The sequence below is a fragment of the Patella vulgata genome, chromosome 9 (genome assembly GCF_932274485.2).
Source record: "Patella vulgata chromosome 9, xgPatVulg1.2, whole genome shotgun sequence".
Lineage (NCBI taxonomy): Eukaryota > Metazoa > Mollusca > Gastropoda > Patellidae > Patella > Patella vulgata.
This window is the reverse complement of record NC_065887.2, coordinates 5,250,241-5,275,783: the sequence shown is the minus strand read 5'-3', so window position 1 is coordinate 5,275,783 and position 25,543 is coordinate 5,250,241. Positions and strand designations below refer to the sequence as shown.

Sequence of the window (25,543 nt, the reverse complement as noted above, 5' to 3'; positions counted from 1 at the left end):
CCTCGCATATCTTTCATCATGGTGTGAATCTGACGACTTTCCCGTTCAGTTCTCAGCTCCGGGAGCGTATCCAGGATTCGTATGGCCCATTTCGGCATGGTCGTCGTTGCCTTCAATACAAAAATATAAAATAAATTGTTAGCTTTGTACTTTTCTCCAATAAAAATGCTCCTACCTTATGGATGAACAACAAGTAGATTATTTATTGACGAAGTTGGCCATGTAGTTAGAGTTTTATGTCACGTCAGCTCCAACCGGGCTATATTGAACCAAGCATATGGTAAATTATGAGACAGGTTAAATTATATCACATTAACAAAAACATGTAAACGCATAACAAAACAAATATCACAGGAGTGGTCAGTATTGAAGAAGCTGGTCATGTAGTAAGAGTGGTCAGTATTTAGCGCAGAAGTTGGTCATACAGTAAGGAAAATATATCCACATGAAGCACGGTGATCAGTATTTTCGACAGGGCCGGAATAAGCTTGCATTGGGGCCCGGGCTATACATGTCACTCAGGCCCTTACATTAACAGTAACCAGCGGCTGCCAGACAGGATACGCCCATATTTTGCAAGAGATGGATAAAGAATAAGCTAAAAACAAACGTGATTTTTTGTACAATCAGGGGCAATAATCCAGAAAGTTATGGCCTGAAATGTGCAAATATCAAAAGGGACAGAGATCTTTGGGATATAAAGATATGTTTTAAGTTTCATCAAAATCGGATAAAAATTGTGACCTCTAGAGGGTCCACAACCTTGATTTACCAGATGTTTACATTATTTGCGTACGTCTGGAAGTTATGGCCCGATTTTCACGAAATTCGAATTCAACAAACATTACGGTGTAACGGTGATATATTCGGACGTTTTTTTTTTTAATCGAATAATAATTATTACCTCTAGAGGGACCACAAGCTCAAAACGAGATTTTGTGTACAATCAGAGGCCATAATTCAGGAAGTTAAGATCCGATATGCGCGAATATTGAAAGGAGCCGAGATCTTTTGGTTAGAGGGTCCACAACTTTGATATACCAGATGTTTACACTATTTGCGTACGAGGGGCGGCCATTTTGTTCGTCAGTTTCGGTCCGATTTTTACGAAATTCGAACTCAGCCATCCTTATGATGTAACGGTGATATACTACTGTAAGGTTTGTTAAATCGTATAAAAATTGTGACCTCAAGGGGTCCACAAGCTAAAAATGCGATTTTTCGTACAATCAGGGTCCATAATTCAGGAAGTTATGGTCCGATATGCGCGAATATTGAAAGGAAACGAGATCTGTGGGTTATAAACATACATTTCAAGTTTAACTCTTAGAACCCGAAATGCCGCAAAACCGGCTTGACGTTGTATCGCATATACCCGAAATGTCGGTTTTGCGGCTTGGGGCGTGCCGTTTGAATCGCGGCCTTAACAATAATAATTTAGCCAATCAAAATACAGTTTACCGTTTGCTCCGGGTCTGTTGGTAACAGTGACTTCCTTCTAGATTGTTTACATTTAGATATTAGCAAATTATTCGATATAATATGTGTTCTAAACGAAAGCGCTAGCTTTTATAATGAGCGATAATGACGACGATATTAATGGTTCGGATTACGGCAATGAGAGCGACTTTGAAAGTGAATATGATTCAGATTCTGACAAAATTAAATATTGTGATTAAATGTCGTTGTTTCATCATTTCACACAATTTTAAACACATATATAATATCAAATTCACACCTAACATTTAGTCCCAATCAAAATGACGTCATTTTTCCAAATTCCTGCTGTAAAGTCAGGGTAGGGTGTGCCACACCCAAAATATTTTCAGGGTTCAAAGGGTTAAACCAAATCGGATAATAACTGTGACCTCTACAGTGTTCACAAGCTAAAAACGTGATTTTTCGTACAATCAGGGGCCATAATCCATGAAGTTACAGTCCGATACATGCCAATATTGAAAGGAACCGGGATCTTAGGGTGATAAACCTATATTTCAAGTTTCATTGAAATCGGATAAAAATTGTGACCTGTAGAGTGTTAACAAACAATTGTGGACGGACGGACGGACATAGGCGACGACAATATACGTCCACAAGAAAATGTTGGTGTATAAAAAGGGGGCACATCCTAGTCATCGTCCGTCAAACTCACACAAATGCTGTTTGTATTTCAGTATGGTAAATAGATTGATTTATTTGGCACAAACATAATACTATACAATAAATAAAATCATAAAATTATAAACTTGTAAATTAACATCAAAAGAAAAAAATAGAACTAATTTGAAGTCCCCTCTGATATTGGGGTCCTTGGCTGCAGGCCAGTCAGCACTAACGAAGAAATGAATTGTTAAACTGTTTCAATGGCATTTAGTAATTGAACTAGAGTATACAGGTCACAATTCTATGGAATACAATTACTGCTTATTACTGAGCGACGTTTCGACTAGGCTTCTCTAGTCATTATCAAGCATAGAATTGTGACCTGTATAAATGAATTGTTATTATTACATGATTAGCAGCTGGATACCCATATGTCTGTACGGTATTATTATATCAACTGAAAGAGAATCGGTTGCAGACGAGTTATTTGCCCCTGAGTTAGAGATTGGAATCAGACCAGTTATTTGATAATCTCGCTTACGAACATGGACGTAACGGACTTTACACACATACTTAGTCATAGCCTAATGTTATTTTTGAAATATTTTCCACGTTACAGGCGCCTGTGGTAATGGCTTGTGTGGCGTGTGTCAAGACCCTCATTACACGTAATGAAATGGGTTTTCTGACCGACGGGGCTTATCCCAACCGGGCTATATTGAACCATACATATGGTAAATTATGAGACAGGTTAAATTATATCACATAACAAAAGATTTATACGCATAACAAAACAAATATCACAGGGGTTTTGAAAATAAAAAAAAAATAGAACTACTCATATAAAATAGAAAATGAAATGATATATATATATACAATTAAAATTTATAATAGAATCCCGTCTCTTTTAAAACGTTTAGTGTCTTACAATATAGACCCGGTTGGGCAAATAATTGATGTAATGACCAACAACGGTAATGCTTTCATCTTACATTCTTGAGATGCTGGCATTCAATCAAAATGTACTTAACATTCTGGTTTAGGCTCTCGCTTTGGGTAATGGAAATGGGCGTATGATATACAGTGTGCTATGTGGAAAAGTTTGCCCGGACAACGGCGCTACGACCTACTCTTATATCGAATTCCCAGAGTTATTTTACGTGCACGCCAACGTGTACATGAGACATAGGTTTTTCGTATCATCTGAACGACTAGACACTGTTCTCGACCAACACAGGGATCGAACCCCGGACCCCTTGGTTAGTGAGCCAGCACCTTACCCATTAAGCTACCACACCTTCCCATTATACGTAAAAAAATAGAACTACTCATATAAAATAGAAAATGAAATGATATATATATACAATTAAAATTTATAATAGAATCCCGTCTCTTTTAAAACGTTTAGTGTCTTACAATATAGACCCGGTTGGGCAAATAATTGATGTAATGACCAACAACGGTAATGCTTTCATCTTACATTCTTGAGATGCTGGCATTCAATCAAAATGTACTTAACATTCTGGTTTAGGCTCTCGCTTTGGGTAATGAAAATGGGCGTATGATATACAGTGTGCTATGTGGAAAAGTTTGCCCGGACAACGGCGCTACGACCTACTCTTATATCGAATTCCCAGAGTTATTTTACGTGCACGCCAACGTGTACATGAGACATAGGTTTTTCGTATCATCTGAACGACTAGACACTGTTCTCGACCAACACAGGGATCGAACCCCGGACCCCTTGGTTAGTGAGCCAGCACCTTACCCATTGAGCTACAACACCTTCCCATTATACGTAAAAAAATGGCTTCAATTCTTCTGAATTACATAATCCTTATGAAGGATCAATATTTTAATCTGAAAAGGGTAAACCAGCTAGGTTTTTTTATATTCTGGGGGTTAATCTACATCAGTGATTCTCAACAAGTTTGCCACAAGATCTTCCTAGGTGTGCCGCGAAATTTTGAACGGCACACTTAGAAAATGTGCAAAACCACGTGATCCTAATTGAGCATTACTGTGTTTTTCTTTATTTATTTTGTGTCTCTGACTAGTCTGTGTCTACGGTTTTATGCCGTCTATAACTTGCCATGTTTTTATTTTGCAAAATTCAAAAATAATTCATATATATTTAGACAGGTGTGCCGTTATTTTTTCATGTGTTCCAAGGTGTGCCGTTGGTAAAACAGGTTGAGAACCACTTATCTATATACTTAAACCGACTCCGTAAAATATGAGACTGCATCGTTGACAATTTATATATTACAATAGAATCTCACCCGTTCTCTGGTGTACAGTGATTTATCAAACGATAATTTACGATTTGATCGTCTTGTTGAATATAAGGTCTGCCATTGTAATTCGGCGGCTGTTTTCACTGACTTGGTCTCACTGATACCAATAATAACCCACAATAATTTCACCATAGTTGTAGCTAATATAGCGATAAGACGAAACTTTCTGTATAGCTGAAACAAACATCATTTATAGCGATTAGGCGAAACTTTCTATAGAATAACTTCATCATAGTCGCAGCTAATATAGCGATTAGACGAAACTTTCTGTATAGCTGAAACAAACATCATTATAGCGATTAGGCGAAACTTTCTATATATAGAATAACTTCATCATAGTCGTAGCTAATATAGCGATCAGACGAAACTTTCTGTATAGCTGAAACAAACATCATTATAGCGATTAGGCGAAACTTTCTATAGAATAACTTCACCATAGTCGTTGCTAATATAGCGATTAGACATTATATAGCTGTTCAACGTAAGTTTCTATATCAGGCGATGAACGAGGCTCTGACTCATTTCAACAACTCTACGGCGTTATGTACACATTTTAAGCGACAATCATAGAGAAAGAAGTGGGGTTTAACGTCCACTCAACACAAACTAGGTCATTTCGGGACTTTAGCAGTGGGAGGAAACCGGCGGACCCGGTGAAAACCCACGAGGCTGGACAGGCGACCCTGCTCCTTGTCACGTACAACCGGGGAATCGAAACCCCGTCAGTCGACCCAATGACAGATCAGGCCGTGAACATGACTCTCTAAGTCTAATACATTTTAACATCTCTACGGCGTTATTTATACATTTTAAGCGATAATTATATTTGGAATGTGTTTAACCAAATCGTTCACTTATATGTAATACTGACTAACACTAAGCAAAATGAGTTTTAACTCAAAACAACTCTAACCTTTGACGGTTTCTCGACATCAACTGGTACAACGGGTTCTTCCTCCTTCCTTGTAAATCGACGTCGTCTTCTGGCGCGAATATCATCAGTTGTTAGGGATGAACGTGCTCGTCGTTCAGCACACATTCTCTTTAATCTCAGTGATACAATATCCACGTCAGTCATCGATCGTTCCAGATTACCCTGGAGAACATCATTAGCGATTGGCGGAGATTCAAAATTAACCAGTCTGCTTCGAGCACTGAGAACATCACGACGGGATTTACATTCTTTAGGACGGGCAGCTAGTTCACCTGCAATAGATGCTGGTCGACGTCTAGATTTACCACGAGACACTGCTAAATGACTTTGATGTGATCTTGTGGTTGAGATATCGGTGTTGGATCTGAACCAAGCCTTGTGTACAGCCGAAAGCAGATCAGAACGGGTCTGTTGGCTATAGGGAGTGGACAACATGTCTCGTCTAGATCTCTGGTCGATTTTAGAACAATGTTTAGAGTTGGTGCGTTGGGGAGAGACGGCGCCTTGTCTGGTCATATACAGAACTCGCTCTGGGTAGATCTCGGGAGACGTAATCTCTCGTATATAACCCGTGGTCGTCCTGCATGACGTCGACCCATGGAGCTCCTGACTCCGGTATCTTCTGGCACTAGCAGACCACCTGCGTCTCGTTGAAGGAGGTAAGTGATGAACTGGGGGCTTGGATCCAGATCTACTAGGATTTGGTCCTCGACAGCGGATACTGACAGACCCCTCGCTACTACAGTCATCACTATCACTGTGGAAATCCGAATCGGTAGATTGATTATCAATTGTTTTTGGCAGACTGAATTGATACGTTGAAAGAAGAAGAGGCTTTTTGGTTTTGGATACCTGAAACATGTTGGTTGGTTTCCTTGCTGTAAATAAAAACAGAAGTACGATTATTTTTAAGAGAGAGAGAGAGAGAGGGGGGGAGGTAACGTCCATTCGACACAAACTAGTTCATTTCTTGACAATAATAATAATAATAATATATTCGGTATTCATGAAGGTTTTGTGGACGGTAAAGAAAGCGTACCTAGTCGTTCGGGTGAGACAAAAAAATTGCACATTGATGTGTACGTTAAAATTTAAGAAGGGTGAGCAGAAACGCCATTGGCTGTAACCATAGCAACAAAATTCACCGAATGCTATTGTAAAAACGATAAAAGTATTGCGTTAAGGACACTTTAGACCCCATTTCGTTAAATATTTAAATATATAGAAACAGTCCAAAGCAACGTGTGTTCAAAATCTAACAAAAGGTTTCCGGACTAATTGATACTATTTAGAATCACAAATATGACCCGAAACATTACTGGAAGTGTTAGACAATACTGAGTGTTTCGTAAGGGATTTACGGGTCCTACACTCAATATCAAATATTAAAATCCTTACCTATGTTGTAAAATTAAGGTTTCTATAAATCATAACCTTGGTCATCTTGATTCATCATGACTAAATATTGTCCATCATCTTGTGTAGAACTGTCAATTATCAAGTTATAAATTATATATTTGATATTATTGGTGTCCGTGTGTCGTTATTTGTTGATTGTCAACAATAAATGTTAACTATTACCACAGCTAAACCACCACGAGCTAACATTAAAGGGACTGTCCCTAAACAACAACACACTCGCATTAAAGGTTCTGTCCCTAAACACCCACCCGCTCGCATTAAGAGGTTATCCCTAAACAACGGCACTCTCACATTAAAGGGGTAATCGCTTAACAGCGGTAAGATGGAATGTTTCATCTAAATACCATACAATTGGGATCGTTGCACTGAAATATTCTCCCTTTGTCCATAACTGCGTGTTTAATTGAAAGAAGTACCCCCATCTGGACCTTTGATTGTTGGGCACTGACATATACCCCCCCCCCCACACCACCACCACCCACCCACACAATCAATCTGTCGCATCGATAGTTTTCAACGAAATATCCCATTCTGGCACTTGGATGGTTTAAAGCTGGGATGACCAATGAAATGAAATGATGGCCAATGAAATGAAATGATGACCAATGACAAGTGGTGTCAAATGCTATAGACACAGGGTTGCTCTACTTTCAGTTTCAGTCAAAATATCGATTCGATTCAACGGAATTTCCAATCCAACGAGATATCCCCCACCCCACCCCTCCTTGTCATATAACAACAGTATCTTGATTGTAGTTAATTTTATTTGCTGTTTGGCTGGGCTGGCAAAAAAAAAAAAAGAAAAGAAAAAACAACAACAAAACATATGGCCTTTTATGTCTATATTCATCCAGTGCTGGAATGTAACTAATTTTAACCTGCTCCTTTAAATAGCCGTCGGTTGATGTAAAACACAAAAGTAAAATTTGGAATCAACCCGACATATTTGACTCAACTCTAATTTTTAAAAAAAAACAAAAAACGTATATGGTGTTGACGATGCCTTAAACTGCATGGACAAGCACCTTTAACATTGAATATATCCTCCAATAAGAGATATAGACACATGTATAGAAGGTGTTCCTACAACAATAACTATATATTTATATATTTATCAATACTTGCTATAATAATAACAATAACAGTAAACTATACAACAAGAAGAAACTCTAATATACAAATTATTCTATTGTACGGATAGTTACTATACAAAATAATATTATTGTACTTTACGGCCCACTGTCGCTTTTATTGGCCTTTGACAGATCTTTACAAATCGTATTTAATGCGTAATGACAGATTCAATGTGTATAGAAAAGTGGTCTGATACCTTACTAGAAACTTATAACGTTGTCTGGTATTCACAAATATTTTTTAAAAGACCTAATATAATGTTCACATTTTGTAGAACATAAGATACCACTTATCATGGCTGTTATTGTACATTGGTATCAATAAGATGATGAGAATATAAAAAGTAAAAAAAAAACAAAAAAAACCCCCAATATCTTGGTGTATAATATAATATTTATGGAGAGAGAGGGGTTAAACGTCCACTCGACACAAACAAGGTCATTTCGAGACTAACACACGTTCAATTTTATTTCAATAATTCCCTTGCGCGTAGGGGTCTTTAGCAGTGGGAGGAAATTGGAGGACCCGGAGAAAACCCACGAGGTTGGACAGGCGACCCTACTCCTTGTAACGTACAACCGGGGAATCGAAACCACGCCAGTTGATTCAATGACAGGCCTTGTGATACAGCGCGCAATTTTTTCTATTTAAACAACAGTATATTCGGTCAAATACAAGACGAGTCTTTAAACTCAATTTTAATGATTCTAATGCAGGTGGGGGACGCGGTGGCTCAGTGAGTAAGACGCTGACTCGCTAATCTGGATGTGTCGGGTTCATCCCGGTGTTGGCCGAGAAAGCTCCTCGGGATTTTCCGGGGTGGTTTCTTCTTGGAGATAAATGTTGCTATCTTCTGTATTATCTTTTTCAAAAGAATGTTACGGCCATAATGTTTAAGACCCATTTTTGATCCATTTTACTTACAATTTAGACCATGTTTTTGTATATCCTTAAGATACAAAAGACAGTTGGTTATGGCGCTGATTTTATTTTTGATTTGACATCAGGGGCATGAAATTAATCAAATATATCAAAATAGATAGACTTGGTGGTGATAGCGTGTGGTGGCCATCTTCACTCCATTAAATGGTCAGATTCTAATCAAAGTTAGATTTATTTTAGTCAAAGTAGGCTACATGTGGTGGTTTGGAGACTTCCCAGTGGTTGTAGAAATACAAACACTGGCGTGATCGTAACAAAACTAACATCTGAGTAGCTAGTTGTTTATCGTTGTACGATTTGAGGATTTATAATAATTTATACAATAAAATCTGCGATTTTGTTCCGTTCCAGGCAATCTACTGGTGCTTCATGAAAATTTTAAGATTAAACTGAAAACTCATTTATTTTGCACACTGAAGGAACCATAATATTCAACTGATGACATACTTATTATTTTTAACTTGCAACTGCATTCTATTTTATTTTGTGTGTAATTATAGTGTTCTTCCTATATTCTACTTGTATAATGTATATGTTTTGTAGTTTGGGAGTGACTTATCAAACTTCCCACTTTAAAATGCTATTGCATTTCTAATGATTTTAAATTTATCCTGATATTACATGTATATATGTCTTTGTAGTTTAGGAGGGACCTATGGAAGATTAGTTTTTTTGGCAAACTAAATACGTTGCCTCATTAAATAAAGTTTTTATTATTATTATTATTATTATTATTATTATTATTAGAATACCTGGTCAAACTGGAGAAAACAATATCAAAAACAACTGTTTTCAAATGGCCATCTTCACCCCCCTTTAAATAACAACTCCACCCCGCTCTGCGGCAATTTAATTAAAATACAGATCTATATTTCGTTTCGTTTTTTTATACTTTTGAACTATAATGAAATGAAATGAAATGGGGTTTAACGTCCTACTGTTCTGCTCCTATGCTGGGCTAATGAAGACGGGCATACGCCATACAGTGTGCTATGAGGGAAATTTTGCACGGGCAGCGGCACTATCGCCTACTCTTATATCGAATTCCAACTGCCAAGGGATCTTTTACGTGCATTCCAATGTATACACCACGGGACCTCGGTATTTCGTCTCATCCGAAGGACTAGACAGCTGTCCTTGTCAGGCCCTCCGTGCTGCATCACTGACAAGGGGGGGGGGGGGCCACGCCGGAAAATCTGGATGAACTTTCTCGGTCAATGCAGGGATCGAACACCCGACCTCCAGGTTAGCTAGCCAGCGAAGCTAAACGAAATAGGATCTGTGTTTTAAACAGATTGGCTCAACGACAGTGCTAATTCAAAATTTCACAAACTCTTTGATTCTGCAAGTAAAGCGCTGGCTTGCTAACTTGTGAGGGGTTCACTAGTCCGCCGCTATAAGAAATGCTATAAATATGTGTATCAATAAACCTAACCCTAACCCTACCCTACCAACCCTAATAATAGATATGGACTTATCCCGAATTAATGAGCATTCCCCGCTAACTTGGGGTCCTGGGCTCGATACTGGTGTTGGCGCAGAAAGTTCATTGAATTTTACGGCTTGTTTCCAACTGGTCATTGGTGTGGGAAGGGCGCAAGAAATAGCGTACCCCTAGTCATTCGGATGGGACAAAAAAACGAGATCCTGTCAAAGAACACTTGATAGCTGGAATTCGAAATTCCCTCATAGCACTTAATGGGTAGGAAAGTAAGGCGTTAAACCCATATAATTGCATTTATTATAATATATTCAGCAAGATACTAAAATGGAAATAGACCATGAAATACCTGCAGTTCACGATGTTTAAAAAAACCTTAAATAGAGTTACCTCCCTTGAACAAGTGCAACAGTTTGTTTTGATTTTTTGTCATGATGGAGTCGTTCGATTTGATGATGAAGATTCGATGTATTTTGTTTTTATTGTTAGTTGTGGTAAGTTAATTATCTTATTCAATAGTTATCTAAACGTCTTTCTGTGGTCGTAGATCAAACTGCCATGTATTGCATTGAGACACAAACGACACAATTCGATGGAATACAATGTATGTTTACTCAAATTACTGAGCCATGGACCGCAGGAACCTGACGGCGCTAATGCACTTTCGTCCACCTAGTACTTGCCGTGGTCCTAGAGACTTCAAATTTGCTGAGGGTGTTCCAGGGTGTTATCTATGATCTCACACCAAATTTCAGGAACACCCTCAGCAAATTTGAAGTGTCCAGGACCACGGCAAGTACTAGGTGTACGAAAGTGCATTAGCGCCGGACCAGACAATATATAATGGTGTACTATGCATATATATACGGATAGAAGGTCAGATTCCTGTGCATGGACTCCAATCGGATGGACGTTTTGACGTCTCTTTATCAAACAAATCGTACAATGATCAAATATGATTGGACATTATGAATGCAAGTAATATATGCATGGAAATACGTTCTTGTTAGGCGTTTACATATTAAAATGACCAGCCGTCGAGACTGTTCACCAAAGCCCCCCCCCCCCCCCCGCAATTATTTTTGTTGCCAGGAGATAATCCAAATCGCTTATTTCACTGTGAATTTGTAGAATTCGTAAAACAATTATTTAGATTGATAAAAACTCATGTCTATTAGGTTATAAAAAAGTAGTCTAAATACATTTGTAAAATTCATAACTTTTGGTCTCATTTCGTTAATTGAAAACCAATCTTCCTTCATGTCAATGCCCTAAGTTATTACCGGTACCTTGTATTTCTGTATTTACAGTGTTTGGTAGAGGTGAACTGTCGTAGAAATTTTACGATAGATTACGAGAACAACACTTTTTTAAAAGATGGCAAACCATTTCGTTATATATCTGGAAGCATTCACTACAATCGTTTATCACAATCTCACTGGAAGACCAGATTACTGATGATGAAATCTGCCGGACTCAATACCATTACTACGTATGTATGACATGGTTTACATCCATCTTGAATCATGGGAAGACGTAGGCCTATCACATAGACAAAGGGAGGCCTATCACAAGAGGCATGGATATCACATGACACAAAAATACCGGTAGTCAAAATGATTGTCATTACTAATAGAGGATAAAATGATGTCCATTCCTTGAAATACCAGGAGATTTAAAGACCTGCGGTGCCTCAGTGAGTAAGAGGTCCGGGGTTTGCTATCGGTTTCCCGGAGTTTCCCCTTGTCAGTGGTGCAGGACAGAGGGCATGACGAAGGCAGCTGTGTAGCTGTTAGGTTGGGACAAAAAAATGGAGGTCCTGCGTGCAAATTGTTGTACATGTAAAAGAATCCTTTAAGAGAGAGAGAGAGAAAGAGAGAGAGAGAGAGAGAGAGGGGAGAGAGAGAGGGGAGAGAAAGAGAGAGAGAGAGATAGAGAGAGAGAGAGAGAGAGAGAGAGGGGAGAGAGAGAGAGAGGGGAGAGAGAGAAAGAGAGAGAGATATATATAGAGAGAGAGGGGAGAGAAAGAGAGAGAGAGAGAGAGATAGAGAGAGAGAGAGAGAGGGGAGAGAGAGAAAGAGAGAGAGATATATATAGAGAGAGAGGGGAGAGAAAGAGAGAGAGAGAGAGATAGAGTGAGAGAGAAAGAGAGAGAGAAAGAGAGAGAGAGGGGAGAGAGAGAGAGGGGAGAGAGAGAGAAGAGAGAGAGAGGAGAGAGAGAGAGAGGGGAGAGAGAGAGAAGAGAGAGAGAGGAGAGAGAGAGAGAGGGGGGAGAGAGAGATAGAGAAGAGAGAAAGAGAGAGAGAGAGAGAGATATTAACATCCACTTGACACACACTAGATCATTTCGGAACTAAAATATGGTCCAATTCTATTTCAATAATTGGCTTGCGTGTTGGGGTCTTTAGCAGTGGGAGGAAACAGTAATAGTCAGACCTGAAGAAAACCCACAAGGTTGGACAGGCGACCCTACTTCTTGTCACGTACAAGCAGGGAATCGAAACCATGTCACTTGACAGACCTTATGAACTAAGGCAAATGCATTAGCCCTTTCAGCCACACAACACCCCTTAGAAATGAAAATCCAATAAAATGGGGTTTAACATCCTACTGTTCTGCTCCGAACTGGGCTAATGAAGACGGGCATACGCCATACAGTCTGCTATGAGGGAAATTTTGCCCGGACAGCGGCACTACGGCCTACTCTTATATCGAATTCCAACTGTCACAGGATCTTTTACTTGCACGCCAATGTGTACATGGGACCTCGGTTTTTCGTCCAATCCGTACGACTAGACAGCTGTCCTTGTCAGGCCCTCCGTCCTGCATCACTGACAAGGGGGAATCACAACGAAAAATCTGGATGAACTTTCTCGGCCAATGCAGCGTCTTACCCACACACCCTTAAATCCTTAAAATGTGTATTTGTCTGTTTCAGATATTTACCATGGAATTACCATGAGCCTAGACCTGGTGTTTATGATTTTACTGGTAATCTTGATGTTTTCCGATTTCTAGATTTGGCCAATTCATTAGATTTACTTGTTATTTTACGTGTTGGACCGTATACATGTGCTGGATGGGATTTTGTAAGTATGAAATAATCTAATTTTAGATGTGATTCACCCTTGTTCGTAGTGAAGAATGGAGAGAGAGAGAGAAATGAGATCTACCTGTTTTTTACTGTATCAGTATTTGACTGTAATTTACTTGATTCTCTAGTCACCCATTTTACTCAATCCATAGTACTCTGGATGTTTAATGTTATTGTTATTATAGAGAGGATTGGCTGGATGGTTGATGTTTATTGTTGATGTTGTTATTATTGTTATTTTAGGGAGGATTGGCTGGATGATTGATGTTTATTGTTGATGTTGTTATTGTTATTTTAGGGAGGATTGGCTGGATGATTGATGTTTATTGTTAATGTTGTTATTGTTATTTTAGGGAGGATTGGCTGGATGGTTGATGTTTATTATTGTTGTTATTATTGTTATTTTAGGGAGGATTGGCTGGATGGTTGTTTATTGTTGATGTTATTATTATTGTTATTTTAGGGAGGATTGGCTGGATGATTGATGTTTATTGTTGATGTTGTTATTGTTATTTTAGGGAGGATTGGCTGGATGGATGATGTTTATTGTTGATGTTGTTATTGTTATTATAGGGAGGATTGGCTGGATGGTTGATGTTTATTGTTGTTATTGTTATTATTGTTATTTTAGGGAGGATTGGCTGGATGATTGATGTTTATTGTTGATGTTGTTATTGTTATTTTAGGGAGGATTGGCTGGATGGTTGATGTTTATTGTTGATGTTGTTATTGTTATTATAGGGAGGATTGGCTGGATGGTTGATGTTTATTGTTGTTATTGTTATTATAGGGAGGATTGGCTGGATGGTTGATGTTTATTATTGCTGTTATTATTTTAGGGAGGATTAGCCGGCTGGTTGATGTCAACTGATAATATAACAGTTAGAACCAATGATCCAGGTAGGATACAATTCTGTTTTATTCTTGTTTATATGAACAATGTTTTGAACAACTCTCAGTTTTCTTGACAAATTATCATAATAAAATAAGCAATGAAGTTGAATATGTAGTGTATAGGTAATTAAATACAATTTAATCAAATAACTTTCTTCCAATAAAAGAAATAAATATATATATATATTCTTGTAAGTAATTCATAGTACTACAGATTCAATTGAAAAGAAACAACTTCCTGTGAGATTTTATAGGGGAGTTTGATGGCCGAATGGTTAGCATGTGCATGCTGTATCGTAAGTCTGTCATTGAGTCAACTGGCGTGGTTTCGAATCGCCGGTTGTATGTGACAAGGAGCAGGGTCGCCTGTCCAACCTTGTGGGTTTTCTCCGGGTCCTCCAGTTTCCTTCCACTGCTAAAGACCCCTACGCACAAGGGAATCATTGAAATAAAAGTTAACCATATGTTAGTCCCGAAATGATCTAGTTTGTGTTGAGTGGATGTTGACACTGCAGTCTTCTACCTTCTCAATTGATATTGACTATCAAATGTGGCCAGATGTGATATTTTATTTATAGTTTCAAACTTCTATTTGAAAGATTGAAATGATATTAGAATATGTTGTCCAGTCTTTTAATGCTATACCTGACCTGCCAGTAACCTGGATGATCAAGACAGCTAGTGTGCGTGCGGAACAGATTATTAAGCACAAAAAGTACAAAACAAAACTTGAGAAATGAAAATAAAATGTTTTTTTTTATTTCACCCACCAGGCCCATGAAGTCGGGCTTACTCCATGCAGTGTACTATAACCTATAACAGAAAGTTTGCCCGGACAGCAGTCATATGTCAGTCACATGACATACTCTTATTTCAAATTCCAACTGTCAAAGGATCTTTTACTGGCACTTCTGTGTGCACAGAGGACAACAGAAAGACTTGACAATGTTCCTGAATGTCTGTATTTTTTCACGTTTATTTTTCCAGTTTATATGACGGCTGTGTACAGCTGGTTGGATTATATCTTACCCAAAATCCATCCAGTTTTATATGAAAATGGTGGAGCAGTTATTTCTCTTCAGGTTTGTTAATGTCTGATGACTGTCAAGATAAACATATTATTATCCCAGCACATAATCAAGAGTGTATGATTTGTAGCGTTTTTGTTCTGTGGGCTGAAGTGCTTGAGAATTGGGAGATTAATGAAGTTCCCAGACAAAGATCCTTCTTGTTCATGATTTAGATAGATATAACTGTGCCACAGATCATGTTAGACAATTCTGTCACCCAACCTCCCAACATGTTAGACAACTCTGTCATCCAACTTCCCAACATGTTAGACAACTCTGGCACCCAACCTCCCAACGTATCAGACAACTCTGTCAACCAACCTCCCAATATATCAGACAACTCTGCCACCCAGCCTACTAACTCTACCACCCAGCCTCCCAACTTGTTAGATTATTATTAGATGTAAATACTACGACCAAAACTAGGTTTATATCTGGCGTATAGACGGTGAGGAAACACGAGTTCATAATATATTATAATACATTTTTCAGATAGAAAATGAATATGGTTCGTTTGGAATATGTGACCATTTGTACTTGAAGAATCTTCGAGATCGTTTCCGTCTTCATCTGGGACCGACAGTTGTTCTCTTTACCACGGATGGATCGGCTGATGTTTTGGTAGAATGTAGTAAAATAGAAGGGGTTTATGCGACAGTAGATTTCGGTTTAACTGGTATGTACACCGGGTATACGCATGATGTATTCCTTAATTTATTCTCAATCTGATTAAAATACAGATCCTGTTTCGTTTCGTTTTTTATAGTTCAAAGTTTCGTTTTATTTCTCTTTACTACACTAGGATCTGGAAGAGTTGTTATATAACCCGCATTCTGGTTGAAGTCACATTTAAGCAGGGAATCGAAACCACTACAGATGACTGAATAACAGAATTTCTGATACAGCGTGCATGTGCTAACCATTCGGCCATCCAACCCCCGCACAGAAAAAAAACCATAACAGCTGGAGTAGGATATAATAGTAGGCCGTAGTACCGCTGTATACATGTCTTCATTATCCCAGTCGGTGCTGATACATTACAAACAAATATTTTATCCTGGTTTTGTCTGAAATACCTACTATTGACATGAATCTATGTTAAATTTCTTATGATTTAGATTATCTATGTTTTTCATGTGATGCTGGAGATTGAGAAGAGAGTTTGATACTGTTGACCATCATTTTAAATATAATTATAATGATCACCATTCTCTCTCTTCGTAGATTTTCCTGAAAAAGCTTTTGCTCCTCAGAGAAAAGTGGAACCTAAAGGACCACTGGTAAGATGTTTTATTTACACATGTCCTCTCTCCACACAACTTGCCCATATCCTCTCTCCACACAACTTGCCCATGTCCTCTCTCCACACAACTTATCCATGTCCTCTCTCCATATATGGACAGCTACTAGTTTGCAAACATTCTGATGGTTTATTGATATAAAATTGAACCATATTTTAGTCTCGAAATAACCTAGTTTGTGTCAAGTGGATGTAAACATTATTTTTATTTGGTTTGCAGGTTTGTTCTGAGTTCTATGTGGAAGGTGATATTGACTATTGGGGTAGGAATTTCTCTATGTTAAATTATCGAGAAGCAGCTGAAGGCTTGGATATTATTTTAGCGTATGGTGCAAATATTAACTTGTAAGTATTAAAGATACATTCCCGCGTACAAACTGGGTGATTTGATGATATATTTGGACTAAAAACATATTCAAACTAATTAATGTCTCATAATTTTGCTTCAAATCCTTCTTAAAACATTGTAATTGCCAAGGAATACCCTGCTATAAAAATCGATCAAAAGAGGTCATGTTTGTGTCACGTGACTTGCCTCTCTCGGTACCTATAGCAACGGGGGCGAAGTCGGAGGAGAATTCATTGCATACACAAGATGATGTTGTCTTTAATCACTGACCATTTTATTACAAATATCGAATCCTAATTAAATTCTCTGATAAACCACTGCCCGCGTCTTTTTCCGTGATTTTTATCTCAGAAAGTGTTGTACGTCTAACTCTTCATAAAGTTTATCAACATGTACACCAAGCACTCAATCTTCGCATGCAGAAAGTGTTGTACGTCTAACTCTTCATAAAGTTTATCAACATGTACACCAAGCACTCAATCTTCGCATGCAACCTTCGACGTCACGCATGCAGGTATTCCTAATCATTGGGCTGTCGATTTGTCCTGTATACACTCCATGAGAGTTTTTCAGGGAATCCAGTATTTTTCTTGTAAGATTGGATATCTCTACTTTCCATATATACTAAAATTGCCATACTTTTATTGGAAATAACCACCCGATAAATACTTTTCTGGGAACCTATCTTTAAATAAATTTGTCGGTTGGGTCATTGAATGGAAGATTGACCCTAATTCCTGAAGCTAATAACTGATTTCTGGTGACCTAATTCTGAAAAAGTCTGAAGTCCTAAATATTGAAATAGCTTCCCAGCTTGGGTGGCCAAATAATCTTGTGTGCGTTTTAATCTTTTACCATGTGTTAGTCCCGAAATGATATCTTTCTCTCTCTGGTTCCCTCCCACTGCTAAAGACTCCTACACACAAGCAAATTATTGAAATAAAATTGAATGATATGGTAGTCCCGAATTGACCTAGTTTATGTGAGTTGACTGTGAAAATTACCCTGTTTATTTCACCTGAAAAAATTACCCTGTTTATTTCACCTGGAAAAATTACCCTGTTTATTTCACCTGGAAAAATTACCCCGTTTATTTCACCTGGAAAAATTACCCCGTATATTTCACCTGGAAAAATTACCCTGTTTATTTCACCTGGAAAAATGACCCTATTTATTTCACCTTGAAAGATTACCCTGTTGATTTCACCTGGAAAATAACTCAAAAATAAAGACTACTTGGTTGTACTGTTTTTAAAGCTTTTAGTTTCAAATTTATCAGTATCTTTCATTTGATTTATTTACCAAGACCTGGAAGAAGTAAAATTCAGATTGATTTGCCCATAGCAATTTGTTCTAGGTTGCCCGTATTCCAAGTCCTTGATTGACTTAATCAGATGCTGGTTGTTTATTTATTATAGGTATATGATGGCTGGTGGAACAAACTTTGCTTATTACAATGGTAAGTAAACTTGATATATTACAACAGTGGTAAGTATAACAAATATATTACAAATATACAGGTGGTAGTCATAACAGAGGTTATTATCTAACAGGTGGTAGTATTATAACAGAGGTTATTATCATACAGGTGGTTGTTATTATGGAGGTTATTATCATACAGGTGGTTATCATGGAGGTTATTATCTTACAGGTAGTAGTATTATAACGGAGGTTATTATCTTACAGGTGGTTGTTATCATGGATGTTATTATCTTACAGGTGGTTGTTATAACAGAGGTTATTATCTTACAGGTGGTTGTTATAACGGAGGTTATTATCTTACAGGTGGTTGTTATTATGGAGGTTATTATCTTACAGGTGGTTGTTGTTATGGAGGTTATTATCTTACAGGTGGTTGTTATTATGGAGGTTATTATCTTACAGGTGGTTGTTATAACAGAGGTTATTATCTTACAGGTGGTTGTTATTATGGAGGTTATTATCTTACAGGTGGTTGTTATTATGAAGGTTATTATCTTACAGGTGGTAGTATTATAATGGAGGTTATTATCTTACAGGTAGTTGTTATAATGGAGGTTATTATCTTACAGGTGGTTGTTATTATGGAGGTTATTATCTTACAGGTGGTTGTTATAATGGAGGTTATTATCTTACAGGTGGTTGTTATTATGGAGGTTATTATCTTACAGGTGGTTGTTATCATGGATGTTATTATCTTACAGGTGGTTGTTATAATGGAGGTTATTATCTTACAGGTGGTGGTATTATAATGGAGGTTATTATCTTACAGGTAGTTGTTATAATGGAGGTTATTATCTTACAGGTGGTTGTTATTATGGAGGTTATTATCTTTCAGGTGGTGGTTATAACAGAGGTTATAATCTTACAGGTGCCCGTTATAACAGAGGTTGTAATCGGACAGGTGCTCGTTATAACAGAGGTTATAATCATACAGGTGGTACTTATAATGGAGGTTATTATCTTACAGGCGGTTGTTATAACAGAGGTTATTATCTTACAGGTGGTCAATATACTGGAAGTTATTTAAATCCGGTTATAACCAGCTATGATCATGATTCACCAATAACGGAAGGTGGGAAGATAACCCCTAAATATTTGGCAATACGCAAAGTTATTCAAAAAGTGAGCAAGATTTGTATTTTACTTATTCTTTTATCTTCACTCACGGCAAAACATTAAAGAAAATGGATCTGAGAATTTGGAAATTGTTGAAAAATGAGGGGTGGCAGAAGGGAGTCGGTCAAGTTATCTAATACCTTAGATCAAAAGGTCTGTCCTTGGGTCAAGTAATGTGATTTTAGTCCTTGACAAGGTTCAACCCACTGCTAACAACCCCTTTGTGCAAAGAAAATAAAATTTACCATATGTTAGTCCCAAAATGACCTGACTTGTGCCGAGTGGACAGTAAACCCCATTTATCTCTCTCTTTTGTTAAAAAATGTTGTAACAATTACAATACAATCTGATATTTCTATATTAGTGCTAATGACTCACAAAATTAAAAAAAAAAATCAACAGTTTTAGAATTAAAAGAGATGTATCAGACAGTTATGTTTCTTTTTTTTTTTCAGTACACATCAAAGACACTTCCCCCAGTTCCACCTTCAGTACCTGTATATGCTTATGGTCAAGTCAAGTTAACACAGGTAAATAAGTCTCTAATTGTTGATATAAATATCACCAGAACAAAACTCCACGATCATATTACACCTGTGCTCAAATCCCTTCACTGGTTGCCCATAAACAGACGTGTTCAATATAAAATAATCCTCCTCACTTACAAGTACATCCGTGGTTTAGCTCCTGACTACCTGAGTGATCTTCTTCAAATCAAACGAGGAGAAAGAACAACTCAATCACCATCAAAACACAACTGTTTCGTTCCAAATACTTTGAAAATGTCCTGTGGTGATAGAGCTTTTCCAGTGGCATCACCCATCCAATGGAATAAACTCCCAGTAACATTAAAGGAAGCCAGAACATTAGAGTCCTTTAAATCATACTTGAAGACCCACTTATTTAATTCTGGATAGGGCTTTTTCAGTAGCAGCACCCATCTAGTGAAATAAACTCCCAGCAACATTTACAGGAAGCCAGAACATTAGAGTCCTTTAAATCATGCTTGAAGACCCACTTATTTAATTACGAATACCAAATGTGAAAGTGCAGCTCAGCGCTATTGCGTAAAACAGTTCTAGATGAGAGGCGCTTTATAAATTCATTATTATTAAAACTTCAACAATTTAACTCATTGCTATAAGTATATAAAATGGGTGGAAGAATCTCTGATACAGTACAGACTACAGAAACAAGCAGATCTAGGTGATATCGTAGAGGGGAAAGATGAAAGGGATCAAAAGGGGCAGCCACCTGAAACACATCCTGGATTTCCACCAAACAGTCTTGTGTTGCTAGAGGATTATTTTATTGACACGTTGATATATCTGGTCAAGAGGAGAATAAAAATAAAACAGTTTGACTATGTTTGTGCAAACTGGACTCGCACCAAATAAATTAATATGTTTAAAGTTTGTTAGCCTTTCAAATTAGTTCTATGAGTGAATATCTGCTAACATTGATATTATTTGTTAAGTGTATAGGTCATTAAAATTAGGGTCAACACCCCTGTCTTTTTCAGGGGTAAGTTAGATGACCTAGTTTGTGTGGAGTGGAGTTTAAACTCTCTTTTTCTCTCTCTGGTTCAAAGCTTTGTAGTCTTATTCAGTGTATCTAAGCAGTTCATAAAATATATGAGAGGAAAGTCTTTGCATAAATAGAACACATATTTTTTAATTATTTATTTAAACAGGGTCCAAATATCTTTGAGAGTTTGAAGATCTTATCACCGAATCCAGTCAAGTCACAATATCCAGTTAATATGGAGAAAGTTGGCCAAGTAAGATCAATATTTTCATAACTTAGTATCCTGTGCTACATTTTCCATCTGATCCATGGTAATAGTTACTTATTGTGTTAACAATTTATGTAATGGTTATATTAGTAATCAGTTCTACATTATCCATCTGATCCATGGGTTACAGTGCTATACACTGTGAACAATTTATGTAATGGTTATATGTTGTTCTGTCTGTATTTTGTTATGCAGTTTTCCTGTCTTCTTTATAAGGGGGTTTGGGTGGCCAAATCGTTTAACATGCACTTTATATCATAAGGTCTGTCAAATGGCATGGTTTCGATTCCCTGTTTGTACATGACAAAGAGTTGGGTCACCGGTCCAACCACATGGGTTTTGTCCAGTTTCTCTGGTATCCTCCCACTGCTAAAAGAACCTTGCTTGCATGCAAATTTTTAAAACAAAATTGAATCATATGGTAGTCCTAAAATGACCTAGTTTGTGTCTAGTGGATGTTAAACCACATTTCTCTCTCTATGTGTCTTGTTTAAACATTATTATGTCTGTATTTTCAGTATTATGGTTTTATTTTGTACCGACATACAAGTACTTCCAGTATATATAATGGCACTCTTCAAGTTCCTTATATAAGAGACAGGGCCCATATATTCATCAACAAGGTAACGTATATTATACATGTGTATAAATAACTAGTGTATGAATTATATTATACATGTGTATATAACATATATCATACATGTGTATATTACATATATCATACATGTGTATAAATAACTAGTGTATAAATTATTTTATACATGGGTATAAATAACCAGTGTATGAATTATATTATACATGTGTATAAATAACTAGTGTATATAATATATCATACATGTGTATAAATTACATCATAAATGTGCATAAATAACTAGTGTATATAACCTATATCATACATGTGTATAAATATCTAGTGTATATAACTTATATCATACATGTGTATAAATATCTAGTGTATATAACTTATATCATACATGTGTATAAATAACTAGTGTATATAGCTTATATCATACATGTGTATAAATAATTAGTGTTATTTAGTTTTACACAGATGGAAGTAAATAATTTTTTGAATTTAAATTGATCTCACACAACATGAATACAAATCAAAAGTATTTGAATATATATATATATATATAAATATTGACAGGAGCTGATCTGTATAATACATGGTGGTGAAACAAAGTGTCATGTGACCGTTTTTAAAGAGGGCCAGGATATGGATATTCTGGTGGAAAATCAGGGCAGACTTTATGGAGGAATGCAAATGATATTCAGTCAAAAGGTAGGAGTATAATGTATATGAGTAATTATAATTTATAGATATAAGTCTCTATCATACTATGTATATGACTGATACACAATTTATGATGATAATAGTCTCTGTCTACCAGACTATTATTGGCACGAGTTACTGTTAATCTGGATGACCTGGTCTATAATATATTTCTTTTTCAGGGATTGATTAGAAATGTAACATTAGATGGAAAAATAGTGAGAGACTGGACAATATTTCCACTGAATTTAGACTTGTTCAATCCAGGCACTCTGTAAGTTATATACAACATTTATTTGGTTCTTTTAAAAGGAAAATCATGGGAAGTTTCACGGCCACTAGTGCAATATGCCTTGCTATGGGTGTTGCTAATCATAATAAAAGATTGCATTACAGAGCTTGAGATCTAGGTTAACCATGAGCCTCTCTTAGGCCAAACAAAAAACATATTCTGGTTCTCAGACAGTCCTTACCAAAAATCTGACGCGGTTTGGGGGAGGGGGGGTCATTTTTGTGTTTTTATTTTGTCAAAGGATCACTACTTGATTAACGACTCTATTGATTCATTCAAATATATTATAAGGCGACATATAACACCAGTTATCATTGCTGTCCTAGAAACATTTATTGTTATTGATATTTCAGGTTCTATAAAACCAAAGATTCTGGACATATTCCTGGATTTTATTTTGGAAATTTTCAAATTCCATCCAAACTCGAGGAACCTCAGGACACATATATAGATGTTCAACCTTTTAGAAAGGTGAGTATAAATTTTACACCTGATCCCAGCCTGATCTCAGGTGAGTATATGTTTTACTCCTAATCACAGTCTGATACCAGGTGAGTATACATTTTAGACCTGGTCCCAGGTAAGTAGTATACTTTGTAGACCTGGTCAAAGGTAAGTATATGTTGTAAACCTGATCTCAGGTGAGTTTATATAGTAAACCTGGTCCCAGGTGAGTTTATTTAGTATACCTGGTCCCAGGTCAGTATACATTTTACACCTGGTCCCAGGTGAGTATATATATTGTATACCTGACCTGATCCCAGATGATTATACATTGTACACCTGATCTCAGGTGAGTATACATTGTGCACCTGATCGCAGGTCTATCGGCACTAATTTGACCTAAACACCATAGCTGTCATTCAGGATCTATCCAACACATGTTCTCAGAAAGTCACATAGATTTTTAAGACCATCAGTAAATTTATTCTCTGTTGTAGGTTCAGCTGTACATTAATAGTATGAATATAGAAACCTATATTGGCAAGTGACAAGAAGTAGAGTCGGCCTGTCCAACCTCGTGGGTTTTCTTCGGGTCCTCCCGTTTCCTCCCACTGCTAAAGACCCCTACGCACAAGCAAATTATTGAAATAGAATTGAACCATATATCAGTCCCGCTTTCTCTATATTGGCACACTTTATATAAGAATATTTGTTTGTATTTTCTAGGGTCAGCTGTTTATCAATGGAATAAATATAGGGAGATATTGGCCGTGGAAGGGACCACAAGTTACCCTTTATGTACCTAAATCAGTCCTGAAACCGTATCCAGGGAATAATATCGTTGTATTATTTGAATTGGATCATTCACCATGTGACTATAATGATTGTGCTGTTAAATTTGTAGATCAACCTAAACTTAATAAAACTGTTCTATCAACTCCTTGGACGAGGGATGTGGTGTTTGCTGATTATGCATGAAGAACCATAACCCAATATTTAGTGAATATATATATCGTTATGGTGGAAAATCTAAAAAAAACACATGGAAATTGTATCCATTTTGGGGGAATATTAAAATGGGTCTGTTTTTATTTTTTTATCTCCATTAAGAATTGTTTTTTTTTTGCATCATACTTCACAAATATTTGGAATACTTGATTTCAAATAATAATAATATATTTATTTCGTACTTAATTGAGTACACAATACACAAATACTTACAAAACTATGAGAAAAGTAATAAATATACAAAAAATATACATTCTCATAGTTAAATGTCTAATATGTGGACAAGTGATGAATAATTTCATTTAAATTGTTTTTATCCGTTTTACAAAACGTTTGATCCCTTAATAAATTCATATCATTTATTGCACTTACAGTTTGCATAGTAACATCATCAACATTATCGAGTGATGTTAGTTTCTGTAGTATAGTTTGGACACACAATTTACCTATGTCGTACTTATTGATATTATATCTATATGAAATTAAATTCAAGTTATTACATGCAGACGACAAACTACCATTTAAAGCTAACTGACCACATATAAAAGTAGCCTGATTCTTGCTACAAAGTACTGTGTGAATAAATTTAACAAAACGTTTCAATAACTGAACTTTTATGGGATAATCCGAACATATCAGATTTAATAAGTTACTGTGGGCATGTTGAGGTAAATTCCATAATCGTCGAATGCACTTTCTCCATGAACAATACAGCTTACCAATTGACTTATGCGAATAGTCTAACAATTGGGATCCATACAGAGGCATGCAATAAGTTTTGAACAATTTATATTTAAGAGAAGAGTAGGCATATCGAAATTCACTTAAAGTTATATTGACCCGTGATAAAAAATTATTGATACATCTATTGACTTGAGATTCTTTTGTATCGTGATCAAGTAAATTACCTAGGTGAATTTCAGATTTGACTAATTCTATATATTTTCCATTGAACAATATTCTGTCAATATTTATATCGTCATTCCTGGTTCTATCGTGATTCAGAAAAACAAGTTTACTCTTTTCTGGGTTGAAGTTTACATCATACTCTTGAGCATAATCATTGGCTATTTGCAAGAGTTTTGTCAGGGCATGACGAGATGGCGTAACAAGCGTCACATCATCTGCATAAGCCAGAGCTCCAGTATAA

At 36.8% G+C, this 25,543-nt stretch overlaps 1 protein-coding gene across 1 annotated transcript; it reads left to right on the top strand.

Annotated features, from left to right (window-relative positions):
- The first annotated feature begins 10,673 nt into the window (after positions 1–10,673).
- Positions 10,674–24,642, top strand: LOC126832215 (beta-galactosidase). Its single transcript, XM_050562932.2, has 17 exons — positions 10,674–10,767; positions 11,584–11,765; positions 13,212–13,362; positions 14,207–14,267; positions 15,249–15,343; positions 15,824–16,007; positions 16,556–16,611; positions 16,852–16,976; positions 18,399–18,439; positions 19,463–19,584; positions 20,034–20,108; positions 21,272–21,358; positions 21,892–21,996; positions 22,524–22,658; positions 22,832–22,923; positions 23,295–23,412; positions 24,112–24,642. The coding sequence occupies exons 1-17, from the start codon at positions 10,705–10,707 to the stop codon at positions 24,361–24,363; spliced, it is 1,944 nt and encodes a 647-aa protein (XP_050418889.1). The 5' UTR covers positions 10,674–10,704; the 3' UTR covers positions 24,364–24,642.
- The last annotated feature ends 901 nt before the right edge of the window (positions 24,643–25,543 follow it).